The following is a 13,273-nucleotide window of genomic DNA, read 5'->3' as shown; positions in this document are numbered from 1 at the left end:
AATTGTTCAGCATCTTGCCTTTTTTTTTAAATAAGATTTATTTATTTTTAGAGAGAGAGAGAGTGCGTGAGCAGAGTAAGGGGCCGAGGGAGAGGGGAAGCAGACTCCCCGCTCAGTGGGGAGCCCGATGTGCAGGCTCGATCTCCAGACTAGGAGATCATGACCTGAGCCGAAATCAAGTGTCAGATGCTTAATTGAGCCACCCAGGAGCACCAGCATCTTGCTTTTTTTTCCACGTAAAAATGTATATCTGAGATTTGCATTATCCACACAGACTTATTTATTTATTTATTTATTTATTTATTTATTTATTTATTTATTTGACAGAGAGATAGCACAAGTAGGCAGAGCGGCAGGCAGAGGGAGAGGGAGAAGCAGGCCTCCCGCCGAGCAGGGAGCCTGACGCGGGGCTCGATCCCAGGACCCTGGGACCATGACCTGAGCCGAAGGCAGACGCCCAACAACTGAGCCACCCAGGCGCCCCTCCACACAGACTTCGGAGGCTGCCGCATTCTTTGTCCAGCCGCATGGGATGGCTGCTGTCCTGCATATGTAATCCTTTTTGTGACCCCCTTTGATGGACATTTAAATTGCTATTTTGCTGTTACAAACAAGTCTAAAGCAAGTATCCTTACACATACTTCTTGGTGCATCTATACAGGTGCATGCCTGGAATAAATTCCTAGACGCGGGAGGTGTGGATTTTAAATTTTACTGCCGACTGCCCTTCAAAAAAGTTTTATCAATTTATGCTCACACCATCAACCTGTAAATGCCTACTGCCTCATCCCTGTGTCTCCTGCCATAGCCTATTATAAACCTTTCTGAGGTCTGCCAGACCATTAAAAATGCTATTTCCTTGGTTTTTATTTGCACACTTCCTATTGTGAGGTTAAACATTTCTACACATGTTGGCTGTGAACTGCCTGTTTGTCCGGTTACCTATTTTTTACCTATTTTGGATTGTTATTATTTTTCTTACTGTTTTAACAGAGTAAGGAAATCTGTCCTTTACCACACAGTTTGCAAATATTATCTCCCATTTTGTGAGTTTAGATTATTTATTTATTAAAGATTTTATTTGACAGAGAGAGAGACAGCGAGAGAGGGAACACAAGCAGGGGGAGTGGGGCAGGGAGAAGCAGGCTTCCCGCTGAGCAGGGAGCCCGATGTGGGACTTTATCCTAGGACCCCGAGATCATGACCTGAGCCGAAAGCAGACGCTTAACAACTGAGCCACCCAGGCGCCCCATTTATTTATTTATTTTTTTAAAGATTTTATTTATTTGAGAGAGAGAGAGCATGAGCTGGGGGGAGAGCTGAGCAGGGAGCCTGATGCAGGGCTCAATGCCAGGACCCTGGGATCATGACCTGAGCCAAAGGCAGACACTTAACTGACTGAGCCACCCAGGTGTCCTGAGTTTAGTTTATTTATAGTAGTTTATACGTTAGAAAATTTCCCCCCAGTTATATTTAAAAAAATTCAGAACTGGAGAAAAATGGCAACACTGTACCTTATACTTTCCAGGAGATTTACCAATTGTTAACTCCCACCCCCACCCCCGACTTTATATATCTCTTTCTAATCGATGAACACCCACACATTACACACACATGCACACACACAGACATAAATGTGAAATCTAAATACTTCACTGAACAATTCTGAGTTAGTTGCAGACATCACACCTTACCCCTAGTGGCCCCTGTGTGTGTCTCCTAGACCCCTACCCAAGCGGGTCACACTCAGAAAGCCTAACATGAATTTGACACTACTGACAGGCGGTCCACATCCACATTCACCCCATTACCCGATAACAACATTTTAAGCTCCCTGAATTCAGGATCTAACTAAGGACCACATACTGCCGTTGTGACATCCAGTTAGTGTCCACTAAGCTGCTTGGCTCGGCCCAGCCTCTGCTTTCTATTGGTATCTGACTTTTAGCAGAATCCAGGCCAGCTGTTTCCCACCGTGCCTTTACATTCGGATTTGACGATTGTTTCCTTGTGATTAGACTTAGATAAACACATTACTTAGGTGATGTGATGGCCTTTTCAGTGTATCCCAGCAAAAGGCAATAATATTCAGTTTGTCCATCACTCATGGTGATAAATTTAATCACTGGGTTAGGATGGTATGTGTTAGGCTTTTCTATTGTAAAGGGACCTTTCCTCTTAGATGGATTATCCTGTTCCCCATAGTCTTTCATCCGCCTGTTCAGGTACCCTAGGATTCTTACTACTTCAAGCAAAACTAGTGTGTTAATGTGAAAGAGTGTTTATCTCTATCTACCATTCCTTCTGCCTTAGGTGGCATTCTTCTGTAAATAAGGACTATAGGGGCGCCTGGGTGGCTCAGTTGTTAAGCATCTGCCTTCCGCTCAGGTCATAATCCCAGGGTCCTGGGATCAAGCCCCGCATCGGGCTCCCTGCTCAGCAGGAAGCCTGCTTCTCCCTCTCCCACTCCCACTCCCCCTGCTTGTGTTCCCTCTCTCGCTGTGTGTCTCTGTCAAAATAAATAAAAAAATCCTAAAAATAAATAAATAAATAAGGACTATAGAGTAAAATTTTAGTTATGTTCATGAATTTTTTTTTTTTTTTTTTTAACAGTTCTGGGATTTAGGATTGCCTGAGTGGCTCACTTGGTTAAGCATTTGCCTTCAATTCAGGTCGTGGGATCGAGCCCCATGTCGTCGGGCTCCCTGCTCAGTGGGGAGTCTGCTTCTCCCTCTCTGCTTGCTCTGTCAAATAAATAAAATCTTGAAAAAAAAAAAAAAAAGAATAGTTCTGAGGTTTAAGATATACTCAGAAAGGGTATCCCTAGCCAGAGATTTTTTTTTTTAAAGTTTCCCAAATGTAAATAGAGCACTTTTACAGTTTTATTGTTTTGTTTTGTTTTCAGTTAAAAGGGGCACTTTTCTGTTGTTTCCTTTTGGCTTACAGTAGTGATTATTTTTTATCACACCTCATTTAGAGCAGTGCTAGCCTCTGTGCGTTCACCAACACACCAATCTTCACTACTGGGGCTTTCTAAGTTTACATCGGTTGTGGAGAAAAATAAAAGACCTCAGGGCACTGCTGCTCCAGGGGCTCTGAGTGGGAGCTTCTGTTTTTCCTTCCCCAGCCCCCCTCTGATGCCAAACGTGGGCCACTTACAAAGGAGGGGGACACGGGACAGGTCATGTTGACTCAGGAAGGTCTTCCTGCTCTCGCCCCCGGCTTTAAATCATGGAGTCTCCTCATCCTAAGCAACAAGGACGTGAAGGAAAGAAGTGGGAGAGTGTTTTTCACACACAAACTGGCAACCGTGTCACAGCCAGCTATACTCAGTGGCGTGGGCTCCACATTTTAGATCAACGGGGTCACACATACCTTTCCGCTTTATGGCCTTTTGAAAAAGCAGACTGTGGACTATAAAAACTACACCAAGGACCTGGCTACAGAAAAATAAATATTTGCCCATCGGTATCCGTGTGCAGTGGCACCTGCGGCTGGTGCCGGTCTTTGACCAGCTCTGCAGGCCTCTCCCGGTGATCCTCTTTGCTTCAAGGTAAAGTTCTCTTTGTGCGGGGGGGGGGGGGGGGGGGATCTGGCAAAGCACTGCCACTTTACCCACTCAGGGGAGACATACAAAAACGTCAGCACGGATTCTTTCATACAGTGTTGTTTTTTTTAACGTTTAAATTTTCGATTCACCTGGAATTTATTTAGAATAGGGAACTGAGGTAAGGAGCCAAATATTTTTTTTCAGATGGTTATTCAGTTATCTCAACAACATTCATTGACTCAACCATCTTTTTTCTGATTTTTTTAATTTTATTATTTTATTTTTTTTTATTTAAAGATTTTTATTTATTTATTTGAGAGAGAATGAGAGACAGAGCACGAGAGGGAAGAGGGTCAGAGGGAGAAGCAGACTCCCTGCCAAGCAGGGAGCCCGATGCGGCACTCGATCCCAGGACTCCAGGATCATGACCTGAGCCGAAGGCAGTCGCTTAACCAACTGAGCCACCCAGGTGCCCTGATTTTTTTTTTTTTTAAAGATTTTATTTATGGGGCGCCTGGGTGGCTCAGTCGTTAAGCGTCTGCCTTCGGCTCAGGTCATGATCCCAGGGTCCTGGGATTGAGCCCCACTTTGGGCTCCCTGCTCAGCAGGGAGTCAGCTTCTCCCTCTGCCCCTCCCCCCACTCATGCTTGCTCTCTCTCAAATAAATAAATCTTAAAAAAAAAAGATTCATCCATATTGTAATACCTATCAGTACTTCATTCCTTTTTATGGCTGAAGCATATTCTATTGCCTCTTCTTGAATACCTAACAGACACGTATTTCTGAATCCCACTGGCACAGCAGAAAGCAAGAGGTACACTCATTCTTATAGGATGGGTACTCCCTGAGCAGAGGTGGAATGGTGTTGACAGTATCTCCATGACACTGTTCACAGTTTTAATTCTGATCATCTTGGATAGAGCTCTACAGTTGTAAATTCATAGCGAATTCTGTGACTAACTTGGGACTACTAAAAATCTCACTTTTAAACATCAGGAGCCAACCTAAGCAACACGTTGCACAAAAAGCCTTTATTAACAAAGCCAGTGAAACACTGGCCCCGGCTCAGAAAGGAGACTGGCAGGAAGAGGCAGGAAAAGAAACAAATCATTTTGAATGAGGCTGTTCCTGCTGGAGATCCTGTTAAAATTACGAGGTGGCTGGAGAGTTACACGAAGCCGAAAGAAATGCTGCTTATCCCCAGGAATGAGCGATTCAGCAATAATTAAAACTCCCGTGTGGCAGAGTGGGTTTATCCTGTGTACCGGTTCTCACGGGAAAGGCCAACCTGCCCGGCCCAGTGTATCCATTAAGCAAACGAAGGGTGTCGCCTGCATCCGCGAGATAAGTGCTATGTGCTTTCCAAAGGCCGACACTTAGGGGTCTAATATAGTTTCTTACGAAGTCAACAGGAAGATGAGAAAAGCAGCAAAGGCTATGAAGACAGAGCAGCACTGTGATCAAGTATGACACCTGGTGGCTGACCAAGAAGAGAAATACAAATACCTTCACTCCAAATATTCAAAGATTTCACATCATATAATGCAATATAAAATAACGAGATGCCATTTCTGGACCCTCAAATTAGCAAAGGATTTAAAAAAACAAAACAAAACTGTAACACCTGTTAAGTAGGGAGGATTCTGGGGAAGTAGAATAAAGGTGACAAATTGGTACCACCTTTCCATAGGACAACTAGGCTTTGCTATTAAAAGCCTAAAACCTAGAATTTCACATTCCCTTTAAATCAGAATTCCAGTGCTAAGTTTATCTTTTTTTTTCTTATTTATTTATTTATTTTTTAAAAGATGTATTTATTTATTTGAGAGAGCGAGAATGAGAGAGTACATGAGAGGGGGGAGGGTCAGAGGGAGAAGCAGGCTCCTCGCTGAGCAGGGAGCCCGATGCGGGACTCGAACCTGGGACTCCAGGATCATGACCTGAGCCGAAGGCAGTTGCTTAACCAACTGAGCCACCCAGGTGCCCTTTTTTTTTTTTTTTTTTAAGATTTTATTTATTTATTTGACAGAGAGAAAGCACACAAACGGGGGAGCGGCAGGCAGTGGGAGAGGGACAAGCAGGCTCCCTATTGAGTAGGGAGCCCGATGCGGGCCTCGATCCCAGGACCCTGGGATCATGACCTGAGCTGAAGGCAGATGCTTAACGACTGAGCCACCCAGGCGCCCCTCTCTGCTAAGTTTATCTTTTTTTTTTTTTTAAAGATTTTATTTATTTATTTGACACAGAGAGAGAGAGCACAAGTAGGCAGAGCAGCAGGCAGAGGGAGAGGGAGAAGCAGGCTCTCCGCTGAGCAGGGAGCCCGATGTGGGGCTTGATCCAAGGACCCTGGGATCATGACCTGAGCTGAAGGCAGCCGCCTAACCGACTGAGCCACCCAGGCGCTCCTGCTAAGTTTATCTTAATGAAGTTTTCACAGATGTGTGCCAAGATTTAGCTACCAATATGTCTGTCATGGAATTGTTTATAATAGCAAGAAATGGGAAACAATGTCAATATCCAAAAATACAGTAACAATCCAGAAATTAGGATTCACCATATTTTAAATATCTTTTGCATTTTATATAAATATTTTGGCTCACAAGGAAAAAAGAATCCCCCACAAAAAATATACCAAGCTGTGAACAAGGCAATCTCTGAAGGAGTACAATTATGGCAGAATTTCATTTTCCACCTCATTCCTTCTGTGAGGAAAATAAAACAACTAACTTATTTATTTAATTTTAGAAAGATGTTTTTATGTAATCTCCACACCCAGCACCGGTCTCAAACTCACAACCCGGAGATCAAGAGTCACATGCTCTCATGACTTAGCCAGCCAGGTGCTCCCGAACTTACTATTTTTTTTAACTTATTTTTAAATTTGGGTGAAAAAAACTGCAGAACCAGCCAGAAAGCACAGTTGACTACAACGATATTTGAGATACAGAGGATGGAAACACCTGAATCCTTGAGCCACTGCTGTTCCCCCAACCCTTCAGAGTTTCTGGCTAGCCCACTGGCCCCACTACCCACAGAGGTGATTTCAAATCTTCACACTCTTTTCAAGTTCCCTTCCCCACTCCTGCCCCACCCCCCTGCTCTCAGCAGATGACTCCACATTTTGTGCATCACAGGAAGAAAAAGAACAGGCCACCGTGTAGGAACATCTTCAGGGATCTCCGGCCGCTCTCTTTCAAACACATTCATACACACTGTTAGTGGAGTCACGGAGAGATGTTCTTACTTTGCTTTCATGACACAACATACCTCCCTAAGGTCAAGGAGGAAAAGGGCTGGAAAATCCATTAGGATGCAACCAGATGCTTAATCCCAACACCATTTCAAGTGAATCAAAATAGTCGTGGGAAAGAAGCAGACTATAGGGGATTGTAGGGTAAAGAGGAGAGGCCACCTCACATTCTTTATGAAAAGATAAGCATATGTATTTAAATATATGTATTTAAGTGGGGACAGCAAGCACAGATGACTTCATTTGTCATTACAGTATAATTAACGTGCGGTAAACTGTACATATTCAAAATGTACAAGATTTGGGACGCCTGGGTGGCTCAGTCAGTTAAGCGACTGCCTTCAGCTCAGGTCATGATCCCAGAGTCCTGGGATCAAGCCTCGCATCGGGCTCCCTGCTCCACGGGGAGCCTGCTTCTCCCTCTCCCTCTGTCTGCCCTGTTTGTGTTCTCTCTGACAAATAAATAAAATCTTAAAAAAATGTACAAGATTTACCATGTGAGTAAGCCCATGAAACCATCACCATATTCAAGATAACGAACATACGCATAACCCTCAGAAGTTTCCTCCAGCCCCTTTATTTCTCCCTCCCACCACTCCTTACCACAGGGGGTGGGGGTGGGGGGTTGTGTGTGTGTGTGTGTGTACACACACACATAAGACAAAAGCCTGAATTTGTCTGACTTCACGAGGCTATAAATTCATCTCTTCCCCTTCCTTTCAATAGACTGTGTAGGTTCAGAGGCCCCAGGAAACGGCAATAGCCCCGATCTCCAGGGTCACCCACCTGCTCCAGTCACAACCCCTACTCCTGCCTCTCCACACAACCCTGTCTATTTTAGATCATGGTCAAGTCCAAGATACTCACCATGACCTACAGGGCCTGAGGATCCTGATTTCTTGCTAGCTCCCACAAGACTAAAGTACCTGCCAGGTACCAAATGTGCTGTGCTCCCCAACTCCTTTCCAGCATCTTTTCACGAGGTATTTTCTTGGTTCAAACAAGCAACCCTAGACCCTCCATAGCCCTAGGAAATTCCTACTCATCCTTCCAGAATCTAGACCAGTGGTTCTCAACCATAGGAGATTTTGCCCTTCAAGGGACATCTGGCAAAGTGTGGAGACATTTCTGGTTGTCACAACTGAAGGTGGAGGGCTAAGGGGGGGGATGCTACTGACATCTAGTGGGTAGAGCCCAGGGCTGCTGCTAAATGCCCTACGATGGCACAGGATGGCCCCCACAACAACGAATTATCCACTCCAAACTGCCGTTGGTGAAGGCGGAGAGGCGTTGATTAGATTAAAACTCCAGCATCCCATTTTATGTGAAACCCTTCCCTGGCCTGCCCTAATTCCCCCAGCATACCTGTATTTTAGCATTTATCTCACTGTGTGATAAGCTCTGATTTACTTGTCTGTCTGCTCCATTAAATTATAATTGCTTCAAATGCACAGACCATCTTTTCATCTGTATATCCCCAGTGTGTAACAAAAGAGCTCACTGTTTTGTAATTAAATTTTAAATAACTTATATTTAATAATGAATGAACACAAAAGGACGGAGAGAAGGAAGCACTTATTCTCTTGGCTCTACCACAAAAATCCTTTAAAAATCACACAAACGATACCTGTTTCCTCCAAAAAACATTAGGAAATACAGATACGCAAGAAGAAAAAAAATTATTTTTTGAATAGGCAGAGGCACCATTTAAAGAGAGAAGAGACAGGGGCGCTTGGGTGGTTCGGTTAAGCATCCGACTCTTGATTTCAGTTCAGGTCATGATCTCAGGGTCATGAGGTCAAAAGCCTTGCATCAGGCTTGCGCTCAGTGTGGAGTCTGCTTGTGCCTCTCCCTCTGCTCCCCCCTCCCTACACTCTCTCTCTCTCAAATAAATAAAAATCTCAAAGAAAAAAAAAAAAAGAGGGAAGAGATAAACCCCACAGCAAATCTGAGAACCGTGGAAGGTGGTGCTAGGGTTTCTGTGAACAAATCCCGACATGTACGTGGTACTTACTTGAGAACAGCAATCTCTTGAACGGTGATGGCCCTTTTATCTTTGGTTCCCATGTAGGAGAATATGTTTGGTTTGACTCTGGTAAGACAAAAACAAAACCATATGAAGTTGCACACCATTAGGAAATCGTATTTCTCATGCTTTAAGGTTCAAAGTAAATAAAATCATAACAGGGGCGCCTGGGTGGCTCAGTTGGTTAAGCGACTGCCTTCGGCTCAGGTCATGATCCCAGGGTCCTGGGATCGAGTCCCGCATCGAGCTCTCTGCTCCTTGGGAGCCTGCTTCTCCCTCTGCCTCTCTCTCTCTGTCTCTCATGAATAAATAAATAAAAATCTTTAAAAAAAAAAAAATGTACCCAGGAAGGGGCGCCTGGGTGGCTCAGTTGGTTGGGCGACTGCCTTCAGCTCAGGTCATGATCCTGGAGTCCCGGGATCGAGTCCCGCATCGGGCTCCCTGCTTGGCAGGGAGTCTGCTTCTCCCTCTGACCCTCCTCCCTCTCATGCTCTCTGTCTCTCATTCTCTCTCTCTCAAATAAATAAATACAATCTTAAAAAAAAAAAAAAAAATACAAATCTTAAAAAAAAAAAAATGTACCCAGGAAAACATAATATGCCAAGCTAAGGAAGTAAATGATGCCTCGACAGCAACCTTCTTAGCAGGGCTTGACTTAGCATGTTTGTGGCTATGAGTGAAAACCTGCCATTGGAAGACCTGGCTAGCCAGTAGCCAGTAACCAAAAGGAAACAACGTACTTCCTATCGATCACAGGCCATTCATTGGGTGACACGAAAGTGAAGGTAAAGAGAGGCTCATTCTAGATATATAATGGACCACTCTGAAAATTTTATTATCTTCAGTTTTTAAAACGTTAATAATGTGAATTTTCCATAAATACATGCTATTTCTTTGCATAAAAAACCCCAAATACTAAAATAGGGATCTGAATAGTTCTGATATAAAGATCTAAGTAAGCTAGTTAACAAAGAAGTATTTTATAGAAACTGCTCCACATGAAAAGGAAAATGACAGGACAAATTTCTTGAACTCTGAGCGCTCCCCAACTGCAGAGCTCAGAGGAAGTCCCTCCGCAGTGGTCTATCCTCCCAGGATCAGGTACAGACAAACCCCGACTCTCTCCCAGAGAGCTAGCAACTAGAGTAAAATATAATGTCCCTTATAGAGTACTGCACCCTACTGACTGAAATATGGCCCTACTGACCCTAACCCCCAGTACCTCAGAATGTAGCTGCACTTAGAGAGGGCCTTTAAAGACATGGTTCAGTTAGAATGAGGCTGCTGGGTGGGCCCTTATCCGATCTGTTCCAGTAAGAAGAGAAAATGTGGACACACAGACGCCGGGGACACACATGGAGGGAAGACCACGGGAGGACACAGAGAGAAGGTGGCCATCTATAAGCCACGGAGAAGCCTCAGAAAAAAACCAAAACCTGCCAACACCTTGATCCTGGGACTCCTCGTCTCCAGAGCTGTGAGAAAATCGGTGTCTGTTATCGAAACCTCCCAGTCTATGATATTTTCTTATGGCAGCCCCAGCAAACTGACACACTGTCCACCATGTTTAAACTGGGTTAAATATATATCAGAAAGTAAACTTCCAGTGCACACAGATTGGCTGCGGTGCCTGTACCCATGACTGAAAAACAATTCTACGGCACCTGGCCCATCCTCAGAGACTCAAACTGCATTATCTGCATTCCCAGGAGGAAATCCTACTGGTTTCAAGTTTTCAATCAAGTCAGTCTCCAAGAATTAGTTTACAATCTAGTTAAACAAATCCCTGCCAACACATCAAAGTGTAGGCTTTCTAGGAAGCAAGTTAATTTTTTATTTTCAGCTGGATGGACCAACATGTGAACTATTCATTTGTAGAATTTCCATCTTGAATCACAATATGCATGGAGGTAAAAAAAAAAAAAAAAATTAATTCACCTATTGTCTAAGGAAACTGGGGGGCACATTTACTATCCGTTTGCCTATTTTCCCGCCTTTTTTTTTTTTTTAAAGATCTTATTTATTTATTTGACGGAGAGAGAGTGAGTGAGAGCAGGAACACAAGCAGGGAGAGTGGGAGAGGGAGAAGCAGGCTCCCCACTGGGCAGGGAACCCGATGCGGGGCTCGATCCCAGGACCCTGGGATCATGACCTGAGCCGAAGGCAGATGCTTAACGACTAAGCCACCCAGATGCCCCCTGCTCCTTTCTCATTAGCACAGAAAGAGAATAATAATTCCCATGTTGTCATTTTGTGTCAGCACAAGAACAAGATACTAACCGTAAATATTTGGACAGCACATTAATAGCATCCATGGTGTCTTTGTTTTCCTTGTACAGTACAAAGTGGCAGTAACTTCCTCTAGATTTTGGCCAAGAATGTTTTCTTGGATCTTAAAAACAAAAAAATTAAATGTTATATAGACCATAACAAAAGTGATCTAAGCTTTAGCTTATGAAACCTACAAGGTCATTTTTTGCTAGAGAACCTCTGAGTGAGAAATCCAATCTAGTCTGACAAGAAATACATGTTAAGTGGTTACAGCTGTGTGGACTACAGGTATTACACTTCCTGCGACTGGAGACTCAACATTATCTGTCCACATTCACAATCAAAAGCTGAAAGGCAGGCAGTGTGACAAATGAGTAAGACTACCAGGCAATCCTCACACAGAGGGGTCCACCCCCCCCCCAGTGCGTTTACTTCACAAGCGTGCATCTTGTAGGTGGGTAACTGGCTTTCTAGAACACACGTGGTCCAGAGGAAAAGAGCACTCCAGTAGGAATCTGTAAGCCTTGCCTCATATCCCAAGCCGGGAGTTCACACATACAGGCTGGATGCCTCAGCAAGGATGGGGATAAAGCTTGTGAGGAGTTGCCTAAGTGACAGGTTCAAGTTTCCCAAAGGCCGCTTCCTTCACAAAAGTTGAGTTAATCCTGGGTGGTTTACAAATTTTTACCTGACAGAGAGCACGCCTAGCATTCAAAACGGAATGGTCATTATTCTTGGGGAAAAGGAGATTCTAAAAATTAAGCCAGGTTAAATGTCAACTTTCAATGTGAACTTCTGAACTACAGTTACTTTGGTTCTGCAACTTTCTGAAACTGACCAACATGTCCGGGCTTTGGAGAACCTTTAAAAAAGTGTTCTTTTAAATGGACATTTTAATTGTACTATCATCTAGAGATATATTAAAAAAAAATTAGGATTTAAACTTTAATTTTGAAAAATCAACATATTTTGGGAAAAATACGTAAGCCACAACCCCACTTCCAGATGCTGCACAATAATACTCCTGAGTCTTGAGCGACACAGAGCTGCAACTGTTATCTGAACACATCAAATTCACTTATTTCTGTAACTCCATGAAATAAAAACTGTGAAAAAATACTTCATAGAATCCCTAGAATCTTCTTCTTCTAAAAATGTTCCTTTGTCTTTGTCCCTAAAATAATCCTTAGCATGAACTCATGAATCCGTCCTCTTCAGAGACATGAGAAACTTCTGGTACTGAAGTTGCTGGTACACTTGGCTTTGTCAAGGCAAAAAGCACTCTTGATAGGTCAGTTATTTACACTACAACGTAAAGAACAAACGAATCAATAAATCATCTTGGAAAACTGCCATAGCATGTATGCTCAGTGAACTGCTTTTCCTTTCTGAAGGAATAAATATGAATGTGAGTCTCTTCTGTCTGGGAGAACAAAAATATTACAAGTATTTCTTTGGCTCTTCATGTGAATTCCTCATAACTCATCCTCCGAAAATTATGAATAAGGGTATTATTTTTGGCTTTCCTTCCAGCTCACCAGTTAAGCAAAATTTTCTTCTACTTAGCACTTGGGAGAAAAATCATTGGCATTTCATTTTCTCTACATGAAACACCAACCGCTCTTACCTGCTGCAGTTCTGACCTCTGTCCAAATGCACAGCATAGAGAGCACAAGAGAGCAATGTTTAATTTATAATAATATTAAAGTGCTTTAGAGGTGAACATGCAAATGATCGCATGGAAAGTTTCTACCAAGGACTGCTACAACACCTGGTAGTTATGTGGTGGGTTAACAGCCATTCAGACATTAACAATGGAATGTTGCAGAGGCAAACAATGAATGAGGAGATAACTCACCTACAGGTACCAGCCTCCCTGTCTCAGTCTCCTCACAAGGCCATGTCAGTTCATCCTCAAAGCTGCACTGTCCATACCCACAGGACGCAGCACAAGGTTTACAACTGAATACAATATGTTGTCTACCTGACACTAATATTACCCTGCATGTCAGCTGGAATTTAAATAAAATCTTAAAAAAAAAAAAAAAGACCTAATACAAAATGCTTCCCCATCTAGAGATTTGTTTTCACAAAGTGCTACTTGTTATTATCTTTTGGTGGTGACACTGCATGTAATTATTGCTTTGCTTTGTGTTTTTTGGAGTTTTATGAGTTT

General features: G+C 43.2%; 1 protein-coding gene across 1 annotated transcript in view; it reads right to left on the bottom strand.

The window, feature by feature from the left end:
• The window catches only part of PUS7 (pseudouridine synthase 7), a 54,920-nt gene that overhangs the window by 20,814 nt on the left and 20,833 nt on the right, over positions 1–13,273 (bottom strand). The window contains exons 6-7 of the mRNA XM_035020388.1: positions 11,107–11,218; positions 8,815–8,892 (exon numbers count right to left, since the gene is read on the bottom strand). Coding sequence (XP_034876279.1) covers positions 8,815–8,892; positions 11,107–11,218 — 190 coding nt within the window. The remainder of the gene's footprint in view (positions 1–8,814; positions 8,893–11,106; positions 11,219–13,273) is intronic.

This window comes from Mirounga leonina, unplaced genomic scaffold (genome assembly GCF_011800145.1).
Source record: "Mirounga leonina isolate KUSES-001 unplaced genomic scaffold, KU_Mleo_1.0 Mir_174, whole genome shotgun sequence".
NCBI classification, from domain to species: domain Eukaryota; kingdom Metazoa; phylum Chordata; class Mammalia; order Carnivora; family Phocidae; genus Mirounga; species Mirounga leonina.
This window is presented reverse-complemented; position numbering and strand designations above follow the sequence as displayed.